The 25,479-nt window shown below is 33.9% G+C and overlaps 1 protein-coding gene, 2 long non-coding RNA genes and 1 pseudogene across 4 annotated transcripts in view; 3 read left to right on the top strand and 1 right to left on the bottom strand.

Moving 5' to 3' along the window:
• The window catches only part of LOC144349256 (uncharacterized), a 35,993-nt gene that overhangs the window by 5,442 nt on the left and 5,072 nt on the right, over positions 1-25,479 (top strand). The window lies entirely within an intron of this gene.
• Positions 1,122-6,952, top strand: LOC146728648 (uncharacterized). The gene is made up of 2 exons (XR_014928184.1): positions 1,122-1,153; positions 5,570-6,952. It is a non-coding gene; the product is annotated as an uncharacterized LOC146728648 (long non-coding RNA).
• On the bottom strand, positions 4,321-25,479 carry LOC100372157 (uncharacterized). Of its 2 annotated transcripts, none has more exons than XM_078007905.2 (19): positions 25,341-25,479; positions 23,301-23,416; positions 21,379-21,638; positions 20,619-20,833; positions 19,890-20,050; positions 18,545-18,667; positions 17,372-17,548; positions 16,962-17,096; positions 16,476-16,583; positions 15,935-16,031; positions 14,387-14,453; positions 14,087-14,170; positions 12,391-12,509; positions 10,597-10,801; positions 9,557-9,632; positions 8,607-8,673; positions 8,144-8,224; positions 7,486-7,565; positions 4,321-5,522 (listed from the first exon to the last, which is right to left on the bottom strand). In XM_078007905.2, the coding sequence occupies exons 2-19, from the start codon at positions 23,375-23,377 to the stop codon at positions 5,405-5,407; spliced, it is 2,250 nt and encodes a 749-aa protein (XP_077864031.1). In that variant the 5' UTR covers positions 23,378-23,416; positions 25,341-25,479; the 3' UTR covers positions 4,321-5,404. The 2 variants fall into 2 exon arrangements, with proteins under 2 accessions (XP_077864031.1, XP_085351683.1); XM_085495557.1 differs by having other exon boundaries at positions 21,379-21,533.
• LOC144349254 (uncharacterized) lies at positions 5,531-7,433 on the top strand (annotated as a pseudogene).

The raw sequence follows: 25,479 nt of genomic DNA, 5'->3' as shown, positions 1-25,479 counted from the left end.
GTTTAACATGAGTTTTTTGAAATCTACTGGGTGTAACTGTTGGTTGAATTTTATCTTCTTTATGATTGATTGGTTCATGGTGTTGCATCGATTTTGTCCTCATTGGTGTTACAACAGCACAATTTGGTTTTAACAGTGGATAGTAATTGGTCAAGATTATTGTAAGCCAGGCCATGCAGTGTCCTTGAAACATGATAGTACCATTATGGTAAACATTAACATTGAGCTGTTTCTTTCCAGATGTTATTTTAAATTGCTGATGGTCCTTTCCAGCCATTGTTTTAGTTTCCATTGCTGATAATACATTAATCCACGACTTTTTGAATGCCTCTGCTGATATTTTTACTTTTCCATCACATTTTATTCTTACAGGAGATTTAAAGCTTCTACCCCAGTTGACAGTAACTACCTTATCAAAGTGTTTTTCAACCAATGCTTCAACTCATGATTTCGCAACATTTTCATCAGTCATTTCAACATCTGTATCTAAATAGTCTACTTCAATATCCGAATCATTTGTTGCAGCTGTTGTGTCACCATCATTTTGATATTGTAATTTTCCATTATCATCAGCCATAAATAAGCTTTTGACCTCTCTTTTATGTTTAGTCACTCCAGCCATGATATTATTATAAGTGTTTCTCCTTTGTTTGTATTACTTCTTTTGTCTTTGTTCAAGAGTATAATGACTACCACAGTCACAGTAAACAAAGCTTGTCACAGTTCTTTTTTCCAACTACAAAGGAAGGATCCAATGGTAGCACATATACTTCTCTACGTTGCACAATCCCTGTTTTATAATACAATTTAAGGATTCGGTTCTGTTGGCTTGGTTTAATTTCAAGTATCTCCATGCGTACGCAGCGCCGGGGAGTTCGCAGTAAGCTCTCAGAACATGGTCCCAAAATTCCTCCACTGTCGCGTAATTATTAGAATCACCAGCTGGATTCCCGTATTTGCTTGAAGGGACCAGGTGTTGATCTTGAATCAAGAGTGGCATGAATATATTGAATGAAACTGAATCAACACAGTACAAATGCATTGTCGATTCGGTCGTAAAAATCTGTTCTTTATGTGAATATTACTGGATATTTACCAATGCAAGCACTCAGAGTGGTTTACCCACAACACGATACATCAAAATGACAAGTATGTAAGTAGCACCGTACTATATATTCTGTATTTTGATCCGATCAAAATGATCGAGTTCGCAAAACTTGCATTCACCCGTGCACCACGCGAGCTGAACAGATTTGTTTCTCGTATTATTATTTTGAAATGTGAGCACAGGTTCTCTGTACGCCACTTGAATTCACTGCATTTTATAGCAGCCTCGGTGTCAAGAACGGAATATCATCATGACTGCGCAGAATAGTATTATCATTTAGAATATTACTTGAAAATTCGTTTACTAGTTAGACAATTTCTTGACAAATCGTTTGGCATTATCAATGTATCCAAAATAACAATGTAAATTTCAAATTCTTTAAACCAAGCAATTCCATCTTATCAATATTTACGTTAGTAGATTACAAATAATATTCGGCCATCATCATCCCGATACAATGAATTTACTTGTATTCGATAAAGTGGTGGATTTAAATTAATTACAATAAATACATTATTTTAATTCATTGATCGCTTCATCAAACCATTAATGGCTGTGAATTCTCTATTTCTTATTTTATTAAACATTTGACGGATTTATTCATTCAAACATGATAAATTCATTAATTCATTTATTACTTTACAAATTAGTTAATTCATGAATGGTACGATGCGTGACTGCGAATAAATAATTTATCCAATCATTTGGGCAAAAATAAACACAAGATTATTATAAGGCAAAGTTATATAACACTTCTCCTATCGCAATATATTTTATCTCGACAGTTTGAGGGCGCTTTTGTACCCATGTCCGAGATGTTGAATTGCTCAAAATACTTGTAGTCATTTAATTACAAAAATATTTCATTAAGTGTCTGGTTTGTGGGACTCTTTGTCGCGCGCTTCATTCGTCCCGTCCAAATCAGCGCGGCAGTTTACAATTTGTGCTGGCAACCCGATATTGCCAGCCCTTGCTATTATCTGAGATATTTGGTTTTACGTACTCTGTGGCAAAATCCAACAATTACGACACTGGCCGTGTGCCCTGGGTACACGAGTACTGGTGTCATCACACAATACAGTTATTCAACAATTTATACATGGTTTTGGATCTCAATGACCCCATTTCAGTGGCGTTACGGTACCTCGTTTACGATAACAAACGCATCGAATGTCGGATGACGTTCGCTTGACGACGCCACTGCGTCACAGCCATTGTACCGCGATTAGCGTCACTAAGACAGTCAATGATGTTCTATGTGTTCGAAACATCAACACAGTGCGGATGCGCTGTAGATTCGGTCGTAAAAAACGTTCTTCATGTGAATATTATTGGATATTTACCAATGCAAGCAGTCAGAGTGGTTTACCCACGACACGATACATCAAAAATGACAAGTATGTAAGTAGCACCGTACTGTATATTCTGTATTTTGATCCGACCAAATTGATAGTGTTGGCGAAACTTGCATTCACCCGTGCACCACGCGAGCTGAACAGAGTTGTTTCTCGTATTATTATTATTCTGAAATGTGAGCACAGGTTCTCCGTACGCCACTTGAATTTACTGAATTAAAAATCTGTCACGATTTCACGTACAACATAACGCCATGAGAACGGTGATTTTTATTATCATTTAGAAAATTACTTGACAATTCGTTTATTAGTTAAGACAATTTCTTGACAAATCATTGGGTATTACCAATGTATCCAAAATAACAATGTAAATTTAAAATTCTTCAAACCACGCAATTCCATTTTTTCAATATTTACGTCAGTTGTTGACAAATAATATTCGGCCATCGTCATCCCGATACAAGGAATTTACTTGTATTCGATAAAGTGGTGGATTTCAATTAATTACAGTAAATACATTATTTGAATTTATTGATAGTTTCATCAAACCATTAATGACTGTGAATTCCTTTCTTTCTTTTATCTTTCTTTTAATGGGTCATGTGGTCATTAAACGTTTGACGAATTCATTCATTCATTCATTCATTATTTCACTCACTTTTTAATTCACTCGTGAATGGTACGATGTGTGACTGCAAATAGTTGTTTGAGGGCGCTTTTGTACCCATGTCCGAGATGTTGAATTGCTCAAAATACTTGTAGTCATTTAATTACAAAAGTGTTTCATTAAATGTCTGGGTTGTTGGACTCTTTATCGTGCGCTTCATTCGTCCATCCAAATTAGCGCGGCAGTTTACAAATTGTGCTGCCAACGCGATATTGCAAACCCTGGCGTTTATCTGAGATATTTGGTTTTACACAAGTTCCTACTCGGTGGCAAAAGCCAACAAATACGACACTCAGGCCGTGTGCCCTGGGTACACGAGTACTGGTGTCATCACACAATACAGTTATTCAAATATTTATACATAGTTTGGATCTAAATGAACCCATTTTAGTGGCGTTACGACCCCTCGTTTGCGATAACAAACGCATCGAATGCCGGATGACAATCGCTTGACGACGCCACTGCGTCACGGCCATTGTACCGCGTCGGTGGCGCCACAATCGCTAGTGTTCTATACGTTCGAAGCATCAACGCAGAGCAAATGCGCTGTAGATTCGGCCGTCAAAAGCGTCCTTCATGTGAATATTACTGGATATTTACCAATGCAAGCAGTCAGAGTGACTTACCCACAACACAATACATCAAAATGCAAGTATGTAAGTAGCACCGTACTGTATATTCTGTATTTTGATCCGACCAAAATGCTCGTGTCCACAAAACTTGCATTCACCCGTGCATCACGCGAGCTGAACAGAGTTGTTTCTCGTATTATTATTATTCTGAAATGTGAGCACAGGTTCTCTGTACGCCACTTGAATTTACTGAATTGAAAATCTGTCACGATTTCACTTACAACATAACAACATTACAATTTTTTGACAAATCGTTTGTTAATTCAATGAAACAAAAATAACAATGTATATTTGAACCATTGAAACCAGACGATTCCATCTTATCAATATTTACATCTCTTGATGACAAATAATATAATAGTGGCCATCATCATCCCGATGCAAAGGAGTTGCTTGTATTCGATAATTATTGATCGGGACATCAAACCATTAATGAATTTCTTCATTCTATTTATAACGGGTTCATTCATTCAATAGAGCGATGTTCGACTGTAAATAACTCATGAGAATAAACTATTAATCCGATCATTTATACAAAAAAGGAGCACAAGATAACCATTACACAACTCTTCACCTGTCAGAGTGGTTCTTTATTTCGACAGTTTCAGTTTTGTATCAATTTAGCAATGTGGTTATTGGACCATTAACAAATTCATTCATTCCGTCTCTAGAGAATAATGTAAATCTATGTACTGTATTACAAGGTTCATATAAAGGAAACTGCTTTCAATGTCGATACTATTGATTTGAGCATGTGGATTTGATAAATGCACTTTACTAGAGTAATTCAGTTATGTAGCCATTTTGTATACAAGATGGATCATAATTGCACATTATTGCTGACTTTCCAGTCACTGTTTTCCGTCTAACTTTATCAATATTTAGATTGCCACAATGCTAAACTATCATTTAGAATCATAACATGTCAAAATTTAAATATGTTCTAAAACTGGAAACTTATACCAAATTAATTGATAGATAACATTTAAGACAAGCTCAGAATTTCCGCACATACATTGCGTATTGAATCTGATAGACAAATTAGAAATGACAGAACAGAGATTGTGTCCACTGTAACACCCATAAAATAGAAGATATTATTTGTCCAAAATGTGCAGAAAACGTTACATTCCAAGATACTATTTCACAAATCCTTCTTGTGAATGTAAACATACTGTTGTATGGTGATTATTACTATTACCTGCACTAAATAAGAACTTACAAAATACATTATGTAATAATGAAGACAAATAAAGTTTTGATTGATGATAATCACTTCATACTCCCTTAAAGTACTGCAGTCATCACACTGTGCCATATTTGATACGACAGCAATGTGTACATTGTTTTATTCAAAAATAATTTAATACACTTCAATTATTGTGTTGAAAATATACATTTATTTCAAATTATTGGGACCAGGCACTCAATATTTTGGTCAATGCTTATAAGGGGCTTATACGACATGTGATGGTGGCAATTATTTCTTGATTAATGAAGTTTGTAAGCATTCTGTGATATAGCCTAATAACATTTTAGTTTTCAATTGAACAATTACTCACAAATCTAGAGACAAATCAAGGCAGTATAAAATATGTAAGTTTATTCTGTTCAACAGTGATGGAGACTGATGGTGGTGGTGCTAACTAAGACCATACAATTTTAGTAGAGCATCTGGTGAAGGGTCTCGTCCACGGAAATTTTGAAAAACTTTTTTAGGATGCATCCCACCACCCATTGCCAATACTGTGTCTTTGAATCTACAAAAATGGAAACAGAAACTTATTTCAATCAAACCTATTTCCAGGATATTACTGAACACAATTGGTTGCAATTATTGGTTGCAAATGAAGAGTCAGAAAAAAGTATGAAGAGATGAAAATCAATCACAGAGACAAGAATGAAAAGTCAAGAGGCTCAGAAGAGAAGAGGCTCAGAAGAGAAGAGAATCAGAAAAGATGAAAATCAGAAGAGATGAGAATCAGAAAGGATGAGAATCGAGAATCAGAAGAGAAGAGAATCAGAAGAGAAGAGAATCAGAAGAGAAGAGAATCAGAAGAGAAGAGAATCAGAAGAGAAGAGAATCAGAAGAGATGAGAATCAGAAGAGATGAGAATCAGAAGAGAAGAGAATTGGAAGAGAAGAGAATCGGAAGAGATGAGAATCAGAAGAGATGAGAATCAGAAAGGATGAGAATCAGAAAGGATGAGAATCAGAAGAGAAGAGCATCAGAAGAGATGAGAATCAGAAGAGATGAGAATCAGAAGAGATGAGAATCAGAAGAGAAGAGAATCAGAAGAGATGAGAATCAGAAGAGAATCAGAAGAAAAGAGAATCACGAGAGAAGAGAATCAGAAGAGAATAAAATCAGAAGAAACGAGAATCAGAAGAGAATAAAATCAGAAAAAAGGAGAATCAGAAGGGAATCAGAAGTGACAAGAATTAGAAGAGATAAGAATCAGAAGAGATACGAATCAGAAAAGAAGAGAATCGGGAGAGAAGAGAAGGGACCAGGAGAGAAGAGAATCTGAAAAGATGAGAATCTGAAAAGATGAGAATCAGAAGTAAGAATCATAAGAACAGAGGTGAAGAGAAGAGAAGAGAATCTGAAGAAAGTGACAAGAATAAAAACAGACAAGAATCAAAAGAAACAAGAATCAGAAGAGATGAGAATCAGAAGAGAAGAGAATCAGAAGTGAAGAGAATTAGAAAAGAGAATCAGAAGAGAAGAGAATCTGATAGGAAGAGAATTAGAATTCGAAAAGAAGAGAATCAGAAGAGAAGAGAATCTGAAGGGAGGAGAATCTGAAGAGAATAAAGTCAGAAGAAAAGAGAAGCAGAAGAGACAAGAATAAAAACAGACAAGAATCAGAAGGGAGTAAAATCAGAAGAGAATCAGAAGAGACAAGAATCAGAAGAGGTAAGAATCAGAAGAGAATCAGAAAAGAATCAAAAGAGAAGAGAATCAGAAGAGAATCAAACAGACGAGAATCAGAAGAGAAGAGAATCAGAAGAAAAGAGAATCAGAAGAAAAGAGAATCAGAAGAAAAGAGAATCAGAAGAGAAGAGAATCAGAAGAGAAGAGAATCAGAAGAGAAGATAATCAGAACAGAAGAGAATCAGAAGAGACAATGAAAATAGCCAAGAATCAGAAGAGAAGAGAATCAGAAGAGAATAAAATCAGAAGAAAGGAGAATCACAAGGAGAGAGAATCAGAAGAGATAGAATCAGAAGGAAATAAAATCAGAAGAAAAGAGAATCAGAAGAGGTAAGAATCAGAAGTGATGAGAATCAGAAAAAAAGTGAAGAGAATCAGAAGAGAATATAATCAGAAGAGAATAAAATCAGAAGAGAATAAAATCAGAAGAAAAGAGAATCAGAGAAGATGATATTCATAAATGAGAATCAAGAGAAGCCAATCGGAAGAGATGATAATCATAAGCGATGAAAATCAGAATAGAATCATAAAAGTACATCAGAAGAAGAAGAAGAAGAAAAGTGAATCAGAGCAGATAAAAGTCAGAAGAGAACCAGAATAGAAACAAAGAAATGGAAAAGACAGGAAGAAAATAAGAAGGGAAGAAAATCAGGAGAAATAATTTCAGAAGAAAGAATCAGAGAATCAAGAGATGAAAATAAAAAAAAAGAATGAAGAGAAGAAAATCAAAAAAGATGTAAATCAGAAGGTCAGAAGTGTCTGAAATAAACTAATAGGAAAATTACCTTTTTCCAACGATGGCAACTTTGTCCCTGTTGGTCAAACCAACTTCTTGGAATGCCTCAAAGGCGTCAGCTGACATTACCTGTAATAAAAATAATAACATAACCACAGACTAGATTGTTTTGATCACCTCAAACTGTAATTAACAACAAACATTTCCCAGCAAATCAAATAGTTTGCTTATTTCCTGGCTACATGCCAATGAACATAGCTTTTATTTATAGCCAGTACTATAGCTAAACTACTGTAAACATGTCTTTTTAGCAAATTTAACGGGTGAACTAATTCGCAAATTTGAAATGTTGCTAATGACTTATAAATTCAAAATGGCGTCTAATCAACGTCTTTTTCTCCACACACACAAACACTTTGTAAACAAGACAGAAAATGTAATAATCTGGAGCGCTTCCTTATTACACTTAACAGTTTTTCTTTGTTTTTATGGAGGTGATAACTGCGCATTTGTTTTGGCAGGTGAAAACAAGAAATCAACTAAGACAAGAGAAATTCGCTAAATCAACATTTCGCTATTACGTCATGCTTTTCAACATGTTTTACAGTATCACAAGTGGAGAGAGTATGTCATGGCAATCAAACTCATCGACGAACAAATGTGACTATGGAATCTTTCAAGGGTGTCTGGGTATATAGAATTCTCACCTCAGCCCATTTATATGAATAATAACCAGCTGAATAACCACCAGCAAATATATGTTGAAAAGAACAAGGAAACCGGTCTTCCTAAAATGTAAAATATTGTTTATATTGTAATGATGCACACTGGAGTTGAAACTTTGCCACCTACAATTACTCAAATACATTCTCCCAACCATGTGTCAGGAAAATCAGGCAGGTAAATCATCATCATCTGCTTCCAGAATCTGGCAACACATTATTAAAAAACTCCCCACCTTTCTAACCTAAGTCAGTAATTATATTACATGTACAGCAATGTGTATATTTCTTAAAGACAATATACAATAAATTTACATTATAAGATTTATTTTGTGTGTGCAATCAGTTGCTTGTAAAGATATGGGTGTGACTTTACAGGTGAAATAAAGAGGAGAGGGTTGTGTTGGTTATAGGAATGTGCCACATGTACTGTATTTTAGTGACTTACTGGCAGTGGTTTCATTATAGTATATTCTTCTGATACTCTCTTCATGACATCCATCCATGGGTCAGTGCTGAAATGATGAACAGAAATCTAACGATGTAAAGATCAATCCTGTGAGCACTAGAATTTGGATCAAGACTTGTATTCAATAGGAAATTATGTTCGTCTGTTCCAAAATTATCAAAAACAAATTTATTTTAAATACATAAAAGCAAGCAGAATTATGCCACTTAAAAGTTAAGGTGAATGATTAAATCATCACAGTTGTTAGATTTGATATGGGTTACATTATAACTTTATAAAATATATAACACTCAAATAGTTGCTCCATATCAATAATTATTATACATAGAGCATTCATGTATTGTTTTACAGTACATATTTGACAACTATGCAAATACAAAAAATAATTTTACTGAATATTCTTACAGGTAACTATTTATGCCTTCGGTTAAATTTAGCTGCAAAGGAAATGTCAAAATCTGAAGCGAAATTATCTTGATTATCTCCTAGCACATCTACATTAGTGAAACTGAGGTTATTACATGACAACCTTACGATGACATGCCACTTTGACTTGATGGTTCATTACTCATCAACAAAGTCACTTGTGAATATGATGTGATGTTAAGGAGAATATTGTGCAACAACCTCTAAGGCAACACATGTGGGAGCATTAGTATCTCACATGAAAACATTGAAACTACCCACTATTTTCCAAATATGGTCAATTAACACTTCTTTTTGTTGATGTTTGTTCATAAAGAATTTTGGATATTTTTCGGGGCAAATGAAAAGCAATGAAAAAAACATTTGAAAATATTCCCAAAATGGCCCATTTATTCAGTTGTTTGTTACACACCCGTAAACTGAGAAATGTGAAAAATAAAAGAATAGCCAGACACCCACATTAATACACAGCAGGCAAATGGAATATATATATAGTCACATACCTTGTATGTAGTTCCATATCCAAAGCACTGAAGTAGAGCTGCCTCAACATGCTTAGACCAGCATTGTATTTACGAGCTGAAATTATAAACAAATGTACTGTATCATTAATACTTTAGTTACTGTAAAATGACTAATTTTCACTGGGTTTAAATTTCACTGATTTACCATTTCGAGCATATTCAGTGGGTTTTAAATTTACGGTTTCGTCATTTAGATAATGTGTTCTATGCTAAATTTTACATATTCACTGTGTTTTAATTTAGGGCGTTTTTCCAGTCAGCGAAATAAGCTAAATTAAAACCCAGTGAATAATTACCCCCTTTACAGTACATAAAATTAATACATGGTTCAGTATATGTTTCACAACACCATTAGAATTTGTACCAAATCGTGAAGGGTTTGACATGTAATTGTTGCAGTATGTGTGTAAGACTTTGACATGTCTCATACCTAATAGACTGGTATACAGGGATGCCACTAATTGGTGATTTGTGAACCAAAATTGTGTAATTGAAAAATTATTTACTATATAGGATTGCAATATAATTTAAAATCGTAAATTGTAAATCACAAAACGTAAACCGTTAGTGGTGGCTGGTATACATCTCTTACTTACATAATTACATACAGACAAAGATAACCCAGAATATCATAAGTAACTGCAGGTAGAATTTAGTATGAGTTGAAGGTGACAATGACATTGAGCAGAATAATACATTTACTAAACTTAATTTTAGCATCAAAACATCATTACTACTGTAAAGGAGTTAATTATTCACTGGGTTTTAATTTTGCATTTTTTGCTGACTGGAAAATTCACTAAATTAAAACCCAGTATTTAAAATTTAGCATTAGCATTATCTAAATGATAAAACTGTGAATTCAAAACCCTCTGAATATGCCTGAAATGGTAAATCTGCGAAACATAAACCCAGCGAAAATTAGTCATTTTACAGTAATAAAAAAAAAAATCCTTCACTCATTCGAATGAACTATTCCATAAAAAATAGTGTAATTTAATACCAAGCTATTTCCCTACCTTTAATTAACTGATCAAAGAGATGTTTAGGTAACGTTTCACCAGTTTGATAGTGGCCACTTATGGTTGCCATGGTATTTTTATCATAAACCCAGTTTTCCATGAGTTGTGATGGCAACTCTACTGCATCCCATTCTATATTGTTAATACCAGCAGCATCAGCATATGAAATAGTAGTCAACATATGCTGTAAACCATGACCAAACTGACAAAAAAATAAAAATGATATCATAATAAAACATATTATTATACATCTGTCACTGTAACGCTATAAGTTACAGCATGCCGTAGTTTTGTGGTATTTTGCGAGGTATTTTCATCCTACCATATAAGGAAATGCGATTTCCAAATATGGAATGATTAAGAAACATGGCTGCCACCAGGGTTTGACCGGACTCCACACAAAGAAGTTCCCTGATTCTGTTCTAAACTTTTTGAATTTCGGCATTCCCATGATGTATCCTTGGCAGGAAAATATGTATAATAATAAGGTTATTACGAGTATACCTCAAAGTATGCACTCAGACAGTACGCCGTCACATCGACCTCTGCTGCACTGTCTTCATGCATACTTTGAGGTATCCTCTTAATAACCTTATAACAAATACAGGTTAAATGAATTTTCATTGTAAAATTATAACTTTAAACTGCTTTAAAAAGACAAAGTGAATTTCAGAAGTCAGTAAAAATCTTGAAATTGTGTAAAGGTGAAAATTTGTCTGCTGTCCCATGACATTGAGTGTCAGTGACTTTTAGTCATTAAATCGCAAAACTTAAGTGGTTAACAGAATACAGAATTGTGTATGTGTGAACATGATAAGTGTAATTCACATCCAGACATGTGGAAGTTATTACGACTAGCAAATCAACCATGGATATACCAGCCAAGCATGTCTGTGATCCAGTTTCAAAATTGTAGAAATGCTTCACGTTGGTGTCAGCCACTTTTTAATCAAATTCATTTTATATAATAATGTGCATTCATTTTAAGTTCTATGTATATATCAAGATTGAATGAATCTATCAATATGAATTCGGATTAGGAAGAGCAGAAATGTTTGATTTTGATCAGCATATTTTGAACACTAAAACAGCTAATAAACGTCCATCTTTAATCAGATTGCAAAACAAGTCCATGTACATTTGTAATATTATATAAATAATGTATCCTTAACAGTATTATCTATATGTGTATGTAAAGCATGCCTTTATGATACAATGCAGTAACCTGGAAGTCAAGTAGCAGATACTTTGCAGGAGGATGAAAAACCGTGTCAGATTATTTTCAAACACTGGGCATGTTACTAATAATAGTATTCTTGTCGAAATCTTGTTTATTTCATAGCAAGACATTCTTAAACAAAGTGAACAATTAAATTATGCGTTCTTATTTGTAAATTTGACCAGCAAGTGAAGTAAATTTGCTACTCGTGTTTATCCACAGGTTTCACCACACTTACACAGCAAAGTTGAAAAGTGTAACATCAGACTGCAGTCAATTAATGCAAGGGTATTGTAGATATTTGCATCAGCTGTCCCTACGTTGCAGAAAGTTAGCATAAAAATGGGAACATACTTCTTAAGAACTTTGCAATCATCTTGCATCTGAATTGTGTGAACAAATATGCAAATTGAGCTAATTAGTATGCATGTGTTGGTGCCAAAACCCAATCAGATTTTGCAAGCTATCCATGTAACAAGATATGTGCATAGACAGACAGACACACAGGCAGCCTGACAACATTAGTTCATAGTTCAGACATTGCACAACAAGAGTCTAATGAAAGCTCTCACCTCATGAAACAGAGTTTCTACTTCTCTAAATGTCATCAAAGATGGTACGCCCTCTATAGGTGGTCTCTGGTTACACACCAGATAGGCCACTGGTTTTGTCTTTAAAAGTTCACTTTTTCCTACAAAACAGAATGCACAAAAGCTTGCATATTATAATAAAAATCTCCTGCTTTTTCCTATTTTCCTTAGTAGGAAATGTGTTAAATCATAGGAGCACTCCCTACCGGTACACACTGCTGAAAGTTTTCATAATAGAGTAAAAAATAGAATATATATAAGTAAAGTATTCAGGTAGAGAAATCCAAACGATATCATTGATTCACTTATATTAATAAAATCAGAATTTTAGTACTCCGCAATCTCACACTTGCAGAACTAAAATTCATTAGTCCAAAATATTTTTTGAATAGAGTTTAAAAATATTGCCACCTGTCACCGATAAATACATTTTAGCTCGTACAGTATACTGCAAGAGTTGAATGATCAAAAATTAAATACTGAGTGCAAGTGATGTAAACATTTTTTTTTAACCCCTGCTAATGTAATTTATACATGACGAACTGAGAATGATATACTGTAAGATAATGATTCAGTGAAAATAAAATCCAGCGAATATATTTTTGTTCCTATATTTCACATTCAGTCAAAAATCAGTGAACATAAATTTCATACAAAACATTCAAAAAGTCTTTTCAGTGAAAATTTATTCCAGCTAAAATAAAGTATTTTACAGTAATTTCCTTATTTGTGTAGACGAGTATATATATCTAAAAATGGACAGCAGACACTTTTTGAATGGAAGGGGTATGTTTAATTTGAATTTCAATCCCCTACAAATCTTAACAATATACAACCCTGCATACCATACTTAACTATGTTATGTCACTCAGGCACCCCCTGCATGCCTAACTGTGTACTTATCCAGGCACCTCTGCATACCTAACCATGTACTCATCCAGACACCCTCTGAATGCCCAACTGTGTACTTATCCAGGCACCTCTGCATACCTAACCATGTACTCATCCAGACACCCTCTGAATGCCCAACTGTGTACTTATCCAGGCACCCCTTCATGTCTAACTGTGTACTTATCCAGGCACCTCTATGCATACCTAACTGTAAACCCATCCAGGCACCCCATGTATACCTAACTGTAAACCCATCCAGGCACCCCATGTATACCTAACTGTTAACCCATCCAGGCACCCAATGCATACCCATCCAGGCACCCCATGTATACCTAACTGTAAACTCATCCAGGCACCCCATGTATACCTAACTGTAAACTCATCCAGGCACTCCATGCATAACTAATTGTAAACCCATCCAGGCACTTCATGCATACCTAACTGTAAACCCATCCAGGCACTCCATGCATACCTAACTGTAAACCCATCTAGGCACTCCATGCATACCTAACTGGTAAACCCATCCAGGCACCCCATGTATACCTAACTGTAAACCCATCCAAGCACTCCATGCATACCTAACTGTAAACCCATCCAAGCGCCCCATGTATACCTAACTGTTAACCCATCCAGGCACTCCATGCATACCTAACTCTGTATAATCCAGGCACCCCATGTATACCTAACTGAAAACCCATCCAGGCACCCCATGTATACCTAACTGTAAACCCATCCAGGCACCCCATGTATACCTAACTGTAAACCCATCCAGGCACTCCATGCATACCTAATTGTGTATCCATCCAGGCACCTCCTCTTTTCTCTGCAGGTCTTGTAAATGGGTCCAAATAAAATGAGGCAATATGATCTCCTGAAATAAAAAAAAACCTCCATGGGTAAAACTGTATGTCTTTAAAGTACAGTCCCGAACACCTATGAAAGCCTCCTCACCATCAATGTCATGTCTTATACATTATGAATGACTGTATCCCATATGATATCAAACACATTGTTCAACTTGCAACTACATTTGTGACACATCCATATGATGTTCATTAAAGTATGTTACTGCTATATTTATACATACCTTGTTCATTTAAAATATCAAAGAATCTTACATCTTCATGCCAAATCTCAACTTTACCATCAGCAGGCTGAAGACACAAGACACAAAAGTACTGTTGTGAGAAACGTGAAACTATATTGTGTGTATTGAGAAAGAGCATGTAAACAGATACTAAGGCTATTTGCTGTTGTTGATGAATATTTTATAACAGACATACTCTAGTATGCCCAACCAACTACCATATTATCTGGGCTGTACAACAAAAGATCTTACTAAATATGTGTCCTCAGTTCCAGCAATTCAGATGTTAACTAAACTTTTTCATAATTAGTCTTATAAGTTGCATTCATATTGAATTTTTTATGTTTCTAGTATTGCATTTAAATTGGAATCAAAATAAGCTAAAACAAAATTTCTGAACTTTTTCAGTTTTAGTAGATTGGCATATATGTTCACATGTTGTCTCCACTGCTGCATGCTCACTATGAATCCATTCTTGTATACACCGAAAATATTGATAACAAGTTAATTCCAAAAACAGTTACATATTTTTGTCATGAAATACATTTAAATTTTGTTTTAAATATTGGAGGCTAAAATTTCACTTACAAAAATTGGAACAAGATTAAACAGAATTGTAAAAACTTATGAGGCAAAATTTAAACAAGTGTTGATCAACTTTAAGTCGCCATGCGTCATACATTTAAATACTATAAGATTATTACGAAGATACCTCAAAGTATGCACGAAGACAGTACAGCGGCAGTATCGACCGACGAGCAGCAGAGGTCGATGCAACGGCGTACTGTCTGAGTGCATACTTTGAGGTATACTCGTAATAACCTTAATATACGTCTTTTCCTTTCAAGGATACATCATGGGAATACCGAAATCCAAAAAATTTAGAACAGAATCAGCAAACTTCTTTGTGTGAAGTCCAGTCAAACCCTGGTGGCAGCTATGTTTGTTTTTATTATTAGAGGACACTTACGCGCGTAATCATTCCATATTTGAAATTTGCGTTTTCTAATACAGTAGGATGAAAATACCCTGTAAAATACCGCAAAATTACTGTAACCTATGGCGTTACGGTGACAGATGTATAATAATGAAATTTATTTCATATACAATGCAGCATTTGGACACTCACTAGTACTGCCCTTTAAGACACACTTGCTATTAAAATGATACAATTCTTTTTTTTAAATATTACATACTATGGTATTTTTAAATACTACGGTATTTAAAAATATGCAGATTGTAAAATATTATCAAACATTCAACTACACTGTACACATAATCAGTAAGTTTATAGTTAAGAAGTCATGACTCAAAAAAAAAAAAATTAATTAATAGTTTGCAATTTAGCTTATTAATATGCATATATTTATATCTAAAATGACAGTCTCTCTATGATAGAAGGACTGAGCCAAAACTAATGAGGTCTGGAATGTGTTTACTAAATATTAATCCTTTTGAGAAAACAGTTATGAATACACATTAAGGGATCACTCTAAATCAGCGGATTAATATGTGTGGATTATTCTAAGTCAAGATACTTAATCTTACCTTAATTTTAACACCAAACAAAAATGATGTCAAGCTGAACAATCCCTGTAGAACTCTACCCAGTGGAAAATATGGCCTTAATTCTTCCTCACTAAAGCTGCAATAAACATTTTGTTTATTTTAAATCACATAATATTGTATTAATCATGTATATTATGCAAATATTTCATTATTAAGGCTTCAAGACAAATAGGCACTGGGAATTCAAACAAATGACAATATATGTGTTCAATTAACACCAAGTTACTGTAATATAAATATCAACTTGTAGATTTGCAGAAAATTTCAATAATAGAAAATACAGAATCTGATATATTTCAAAAATAATTTTTCTCTTTCGGTTTTTTAAAACACCGAAGAAGAAAATTGAGAGCTATGAAATGCCTGGACACAAGATTGGATGACGGGCATACAACAGACTGTACAGAGTTTATTCATTGTTGTCACTAATTATGCGCAAATGACACAGTGAACTAATTATGCACAAATGACACTGTGAACTAATTATGCGCAAATGACACTGTGAACATGATATATTCACTTGAATAACTGTTCTCTTCGTCTCTCAGACCAGTATGGTAAATCCCAATGAGATAAATCACCATGGAAACCATTACTGTTTGCAAACTCTTTTAGATCATGGAGTTCCCTAAAATAGATATAAATAGAATGTGGACTATATTTAATATATAATATTTGATAGCACAGTGAGCTAATGCGTATATATACTGTAAAACACATTGAAATACACATCATTTTATCAAATTTGATTAAATGCATAAATTAATAGAATCTTAATTTAGCTATAGTGCCAGCTATCACATTTTGATAATTTCTTTTAAATTAGCTACATTTTAAATTTGAGAAATTACAGACTAGCTAAAATATACATAAACCTACAGTGTTGACAAAAACTTTGAGTTTGAATGTGATCAAGAAATTTCTCTGGACGAATGGAGAGATGGAACCCAAACTCATAGTCCCAAGTTTCAGACCTCGTCACGATATTAATATTGATTTGACTTACTGAGTTGCAGCACTTTTACTTTTCAGTTTCAAATTCCGGATTAACGTCATAACTTCAGTCACATCTTGCGCCATTTTAGATTTCAGTGATTTATCTGCAAAGTTTTTAAATCCCAGAATCTTGGCATTCTCCTGCCTGTAATAGTAACCAACAACCATAGCAAAACTAGTAATACATTGCCCTAAAAATCACATCAAATGAATTGACAGGTATACCGCATACAAGATACAGAGTAAGAGTAAATTTTTATAAATTTCACAAATCAGTGGAAATCGTATTAAATTTCATTGTAGCAAGAAAAATTTCTCTGAAGACCCCAAGTCTTCATAAACGTCATAAAATCCTGAAATTTAAAAATAAATATTTGTAACTTTTGTAAAAGTGAAAATTAAATATTTAGAGATACTGACCTCAAATTTCTGATATTTTCAATCATATCACTGTTATCATACTGTCCATATGAAGCTTTAGTGATAAACGCCATGTACAATCGTTGTCTTAATTCTCGTTGTTTACTGTGTTTCATAAATGGTTCATAGCAAGGTATATCTAGAGTTAATTTCCATGGACCAGTATCAGCATTAACACTAGAACACATATCAATAAATTTCATAGGAATGTTATGTACATATCAATTTAGCATAAATTAAAACTGTAAAGACACTAGACAGAGAAACATTTTTTTTTATATAATTGTTTTTTAATGTGGCATCTTGAGAACCAATCTGTTTTATTTTACAAGGTGTGTTGTGTGTTTTTATTTTATATGCTTTTATTTTATTTTTAATATTTTTTTTATAATTATTTTGTATTTTTTTGCTGTTTTGGGAATCGCCAAAACTTCAAAAACTATCAATAAATAAATAATCGATCAAAATAAAATCAAATCAAACAATTTTTATTTAATTAAAAACAAAAAAATAATTTCAATAAAATTAGTTGAGCACCAAATTATATTATGATTTATTGTGAACTAAAATTTTGCTATTGCTGTATTCATTCAATGAAGAAAAAACAACATAATATGCATGTGCGAGGATTGTTATTGTACATAGCGAAAGAATACGTGCATATGCTAAATAGGGACTTTAATTGTTTCAATGAATGATTACTTGGAAGAAGTTTAAAGTACAATGTTCTTAGTTTGTGGAGAATTATATAAAACGGCAGTAATAAAAGTGGAAAAATAAAATGTTACTGTTATAAATACTGATTTAATATTAGCATTACATGTGTTGTATGATATCATTAAAATATTAGTTATTTTGCCCATAAATACACACTTAAGTGCACGTGCTACTAATAGAACAAATACGGTAGATGAATTATGTTTTCTATTTCTTAAAGTAGACACCTTAACTATAACAAATAACTACATACTGATATTGATGATTTTTTATTTGATTTTTGCTAAATTACATTTTTTTCGATTAATATGTAATATAACCTTAAAACATTGGCAAAATATTGCGCATACGCTAAGAGTTGATACATGAACAAAATTATAGAATAAAATTATAGAGATTATTTTAAATTAACAAAAAAAATATTTTCTGCATTTAAAAATATCACTTTCCACTTACTTAGTTTTATCTTGCTGTGCATTTAATGCCATTAACTGTAGTAGTGATGATGGCAACCCATCAACATCCTTCTTATCAGTTAGTATAATATTGAAAGATTTGATAGAATCAAGTAAATTGTTACTGAAAAACAAATCAAAACACTGCGTTAAAGTTGTATTGTTATTTGAGTATTGGTTAAAGTGTACCCAAAATCAAATCTTAAGGTCACTGCATTGCACTGCAATTATACTGGTTGAAACCTGATGCATTATGCTGTATCGACTGAGTTATGTAAATGTCTTCACTACAATAAATCTCGTCATGCAATGCTGCACAAATTCAACTTTTTGTGGGAACTAAACATAACTAATCTAGGCAGCACATAATGTTCACATAGGCACAGTAGTAACATAAGAGTCATCATATAAATCCAATAGGAGGGTTCTAATTGCTCATCCAGGAAACAACTCAATAGTCTGATGTACATGTATAATTCAGACTTGGAAGAAAGTGCTTCACATCAAATATTGATTTTGTAATGTAGACCATCTTGATCATAGTTAATTGCCCTACATGCAATTCTATAACTAAATGACATCCTTAAATACTGAAAACTTAATTACAACCATAGCTATAGAAAGGGCTTGGTAATGTTCAGCTGTTGTCAAGGCAGATATCGTAGCTGTGTATTTATTACAGTACACATAACAATTAAAGCAGTGGAATCAATTAATCGTCACCTGTGCATGTTGCAGATGTCCATAGGATGTTATTGTTTACAAGAAGCATCTACCCATGAGCCTTTGCAGTTTTAACATGTGTTGTTATTGCCGCTCAGACTCAATTTCTGTGTGCGCAGGTGAAAATCACTTCACTCTAACATGTCAAAGGACTGAAACAAAATTTTGCCGACAATACAACTATAATAAATAACCAGCGGAATTGTCCCAACAAGAAAATATGAGAACCAGACTCTGATGGAAAATACATTCAGGGTCCATAGCACCAAGAGTCAAATGATTTCCAAGACTTTTCCAGACCTTTTCCCAAACTTTCTTGCATTTCTCCCAAGACATTTTGACCCTTAATTGAAACCAACATCATCACCAAAGCTCATCAAAGTTCTGAGGATAGTGTAGTTTCCTGGAGAAAACAGGCCTTTCAAAAATGAATTAATAACTGTGAAGAAATTTAAAGACATTTCAAAAATTTTTCCTGTAGTTTAGAGACAACTCAAAGACTTTCCAGACTTGAAAAAATCCAAAGACTTTCAAAGAATTTTCCCAACTCTATGTACCCTGTACATCCATCTCATGAACATGTGACCTGTCTTACCCCCCCCCCAAAATAGTATGCTCCTTACCTGAAGTCCATGCTTAACTTAGCCATTTGAAGTCTGTTGTTGTTAAATTGTTCTTTCTTTTCTCCAGTAAGTTCCACCCCACCAAGTTGAGCTGCTAATAAACTTGAGTTGATAATTCTATACTGGGCTTCATCTAATTTTCTTTTACTTTGGTTTAATCGCTATAACATGAATACACAACATTGATAAATAAATAGTACAAAAGGCTGTTTAGTTTTCACTGTTAGAAATGTCAGGATTACTTGATTCGTTTGGAACAAAATCACACTAACTAAGAGTCACTGCCATGTGCACGGACAATTTGTCTCATTTAATCTGTTGCTTAAATCTATGATATGCGTTATGCTTAGAAAAAGAGAAACAATTTCTGATTGTTTTGTTCTTTAAAATTGTGCTTTTATTTTGTTTTATCATGAAAATAAAAAATTCTGACATGAACTCTAAAACCATCAGTAGTTGTGTACATTTTCCTGAGCCTTATTTTACATTTAGCATATTAGTAGCCTCTGTGCTTATGTAAGCTGTGTCTATGGTTTAAATAAGTTACATTTTTGGCATACAATACAATGGAACTATTGCTACACATGTACTTCTATCGGAGATACACTCAAAGTCAAGCAAATGCGTATTTGCTCTATTAACAGTGGATGTCCAATAGAAGTTCATATAAACAGAAAATAACATTTGTTGTATACTGAATCATCTAAAATGAATGTAGTGTTGACCTACCTTAATAGCATCGTATATAACTCTGCTTTGTGCTAGTTTAGTTGAAGTCTCTATAACCAGTGGTTGTATTTGTTGGTAAGCACTCCTCAATTCATCACTGTTTTTTACACTCATAAGATGGTTGACAACACTCCAAGCATAGGACAGTTTAGACCCGCCAATCTCAAGTGGATTGAATACATCCTCCCATGTTATCTCTGCGTCTGCTCCGAACACTGTAAAACATAAATAACAGTATTTTAAAGTCACCGAACATTGCTGTGTACTAATAATGAATTTCAATTCACAAATTGTAGTTGATGAAAGTTGAAATAGTTATTATGAATCATATTATTATACATCGATCTGTCTAAGTATTGTTACATGTACAAGTTACAACGTGCCGTAATTTTGAGGTTTTGCATAGCATCTCTGCATATTAGGTTATGTGAATTGCAAATATAGAATGAATGCACAATATTTTAGGGAGCAGAAAAATATAATGCACAGTTCTGATTGGTTAAGACATACAAATATAGATGACTATTATAATTACTCCACACATGCTGTATCAACTTATTGTTGCCAGAGAGACAAGTGTGATCTTCCTATTTCTCATGACATCAGGATGAGTTCACATTTATTAATGTTTACATTTAGATTATTGCAGAGAAGACCGACAAAACAATTGGACAGTCACCCGACTAAATTGAATGAAAAATGTCTTACTCAGAACACTGCAGAGCATTTTAAGAAAGAATTATAAAACTTAATAATTCACCTTGAAGCTTTTCCTCAACTTCTTGACGATTTCTATCAAAATCTGCAGTTAGTTTTTGAATGGCAGGTACGACTTGCTCAGCACATATCTGAGTAAACTTAGGTAGACCATCCTGTTGCAGCAGAGGATTATTTTCTTGTGACGCTGTACAATATCTATCAATTGGTAAATAATACAATATATTGTACACTGGGCATGTGCTAGCTGTAACGACTTGGATTACCAGAAATATTGACAAAATGATAAAATAGATATTGAGCCTGGAATAAAAGAAAACAACACTTGTAGAGTGATATCATGTAGATATGTACTGTTAACATGGCTATGATGTACGTAAGAAGATATGGAATTCATACATTTATATAACTAGCACTAAAAGAACTGACTAGCAGCTAAAGGTTTTAAAGTAATAATGTCATATCTATTAATATTTTAATTAATAACATGATGGCTTTGTCTGTGCTAGGAAAACTGTCGTCTTCAAGTGATTTTAATTGTAGACTGAGACAACGGCTACTATGAAAGAAAAGATATTCTGGGGGACTCAAAGGAGAAGAACAATAAGCTTCAAACTTGCCAAACGATGTTGTATTTGAGATCGATGTTAGTGCTGACCCCATGTTACTTTTTACATTGCCAAAGAAAAATTAAATTTTCGGTAGTTTTAACATGTTCTAAAAAACATGCATACACAATGCAGAAGTCCCCATTCTGTATATAATGTCAACATCAATCACTAAGGATCGATCACAGAGTGTGGGTGTACTTTCAGCTGAATAGCGCTGTGATGCAATCAGTAGTTGCTGACAATTTACTGTGATGGGCAGAGCATATTTAGTTGAATCACTAAAAAATGGAATGTGCAACCCAAATTTCAGTATGTACATGTAGGTTGCAGTTTGAACAAAATCATGCACAATCAATTTAACAAATTTGATTAAGTCACACAAAAAAACACAACTTATGGTAAAACATTGTACCTATAAGTACAGTAATATGTATGTCGTACACAATATGAGTGTGGATTCGTCAAGGACATAAATATACACAAAATGGCCACCAGTCAACAATTTTTGTTTGAATCTAAAAAAAGAAATGATGTGAATCTGTAATGCAATATGCATGATCATGATACTAGTTTTGAATAATACTGGCCTGTTCATCTCTGAGAATTAGTTCTGGACATGTTAAAAAACTGCGATTTCAGGATTTTAGACACAATAGCCAGCAATTTGAAAAATTTGATTGACTCACAAAATAACACAACCTACAATACCACCTAAGAGTAAAGTACTTGTATACAAACTGTCAACTTTGTCAGACAAAATATGAGTAAGGATTCAGCATGGACATGAATACAAACAAAATGACCACCAGCCGACCACTTTTGTTAAAATCTCAAAAATATATGACGTGAACCTGTAACTCACTCATCTTGTTCATCTCTGAGAAACAGTTCTAGATATGTTTATATACTGTGATTTCAGGTGTACAAACTTTCAACTGAATCAGATGATATTGATGAGAAATTGGCATGGACATGAATATAAACAAAATGGCCACCAGTCGGCCACTTTTGTTCAAATCTCAAAAATATATGATGTGAACCTGTAACTAAATATGCATGATCATGATACGAGATTTTAATAATATTGTCCTGTTCATCTCTGAGAATTGGTTCCGTACAAAATAACACAACCTACAATATTTACTAAGAGTAAAGTACTTGTATGTAAACTGTCAACTATGTCAGACAAAATATGAGCAAGGATTCAGCATGGACATGAATATAAACAAAATGACCACCTGGTTATAGAGACATTTACTAGAGTTACTAGAGTAACTTATTGTAAACTAATATGAAACCAGTTTAACCTAACTGTGAAACCATGGTAACTGATTACAATAAATGTGAAAGTTACCTTTTCCATGAGCACACTTGTCTTCTCATAAATAGGTCACGGCAACCCAGTCGGCAAATACCAAGTCTAACAGCCATGTTTAACTACTGTGTTGACATACTTTTATAATACACTATCTAACGATTCAAGAAAGAATAAAGGGAAAATATTCAAACATTTCAAATTATGTTTACTGTAACAATTCATTATACATGTATTTATCATTGTCCATATTAGGACACATCACTCAACAGAAGCCAACACACTACTAGACAATCCTACTAGTACCACTACAAGAAATTAAAGCGAGAGAGTTGTTACCTGTGCACATCCCGGAATTTAGTCGATAACAAAATGCAAATGCTCATGGGTAGACGCTTGTTTGTAAACAATGACACACTATGGCCATCTGACACATGTGCAGGTGACAATTCCTCTGCTTCAAAAACAAACTAAAATTCTAAAATAACTTTTACATTTTCAAGAGTGTGTGAAAATGCAATGCTCACAGTTTTACCAACGAAATGAAAAAAACAATAAATGCCGCAAACAGAACAAAGGACTTCTCTAAATCAAATCAATAGAGTATAATCCACTGCTACCACCTGAGACGTGAGGACCTTCTTAGAAAAGTTTTTTTTTTTTTTTTTTTTTGGAAAATATTAAATTGGTCTCAAACAAAATGACACTGTCTTCACTTCAATATATGTTATTAATACATTGCCTGCTAACTAAATGTTAAGTAATGCTTGGACAGTACTGTATACAGCAGAGGTACATTACTTGTGGTTTGCAAAATGCATAGTTCTGTATGGTGACATGATGTCAAGATCCCATTCAAGTCTCATCTCGTAGATAGCGAGACTGAGGCTACGACCTTCTGACATGACATATAACAATGTTCAAGGTTTGTAATAACACAATAAAACATGTCATAGTGAAAAAATGTAATACATCGAAAATTTACAGAAAATATAGTTCTTGTAATCAGTCATATCGTGAGCAGCTATTTTGATCCACCTGGACCTCCCAGTATCCTAGTTACATGTACCTTAGGCATGCGCAGTCACATTGTTCTGTGTTGGGATCCCTTATGCGAGAGGATCTTGGTATCATGTTACGCTACTTGCAAACCCTAAGTAATATACCTCTGATACAGTTAATACAGTGCACTTTTCAAGTTATGAAAGCAGTTATCTATAGCAATTACACAAATTGAATACATCTGTAGTGATGTACAACCTGCATAAAAAAACATGCATAGATTCACTGATGGTAAACATGCGAGTATGAGGAGATTTATGAAAATGAATCACATTCATAAATGTCATTTTATAAATAAATGTTATACCACAAATTGTTGAGTTATACTAGTTTTTATAGTTGATTCCAAAATTCATTGGTGACTACCCACAAGTACTCCATCTTAGTGTGTTATGTAGCTCCTCTTGAGTAGACGATCAGATCAGAAAAACATGCCTGCATGTATATGGTGCATCTGACCACAGTTCCTCAACTGGGGACTGTGATCTGACACATACATGTAATCACAGTACACTTGTTTATTTCGTCTTCCTGGTCACCTGCTCAAAGCTAACGATATACACCTTGGTTGATCTGAAGAAATGCGAGCATGCAGAATCCTGATTCTCACCACTGGCATTTAATTTCAAGTTGGATGTCTGAGCCTTCTCACTTGGATTTCAATTCACGAGTTTGGCAGTAAAACAATGAGTTATATTGCTATTTTACATGTTCACGTGTATTAAATTTGTCTCCGAAAACTCCAACATATACTAGTAGCTCATTTTGATTATTAAAATATGGTAAATCTGAATCAATCCACGTTATACCAAGTCATAACCAGGTTACAAAATATACTAACCACGGGAACTGTAGAATGGCTATTACTGAACTAGTCAGTGATCGTATTAGAATCGTATGTTGCACCATATACATGTGATTGCCTGCATATGATCCTTACTCGTTACAACAGTCCATATACACAGAGACTGTGACTAACCACCCGACCTAGAGATATCGGTGTAAAATTGTACTCACCCTTCAATTACCAATTTGTAGTCGCGTGCTTTTATCTAAATCGCTACTCTGCAGCTGGCAGGGTTCAAATGAGTTCAAAGGTCACCAGAGTCGGGTTAGACCATTCAATTTCTGGGGGTTGGAATGAAGCAGTTATGTC

The sequence above is a fragment of the Saccoglossus kowalevskii genome, chromosome 22, assembly GCF_978046115.1.
Source record: "Saccoglossus kowalevskii chromosome 22, keSacKowa6.1, whole genome shotgun sequence".
Classification (NCBI taxonomy): domain Eukaryota; kingdom Metazoa; phylum Hemichordata; class Enteropneusta; family Harrimaniidae; genus Saccoglossus; species Saccoglossus kowalevskii.
The sequence above is the reverse complement of the archived record's forward strand: the minus strand, read 5'-3'. Positions and strand labels throughout refer to the sequence as shown.

Excerpts from the sequence above, each read along its gene's own strand:
- LOC100372157 (XM_078007905.2), bottom strand. The coding sequence starts at position 23,377 with ATGGCTGTTAGACTTGGTATTTGCCGACTGGGTTGCCGTGACCTATTT. Across the intron at positions 21,639-23,300 it reads CAAGTGTGCTCATGGAAAAG|GCTCAATATCTATTTTATCA; the intron begins GTAACTTTCACA and ends CTTTTATTCCAG. Across the intron at positions 8,674-9,556 it reads GATATGGAACTACATACAAG|CACTGACCCATGGATGGATG; the intron begins GTATGTGACTAT and ends TCATCATTTCAG.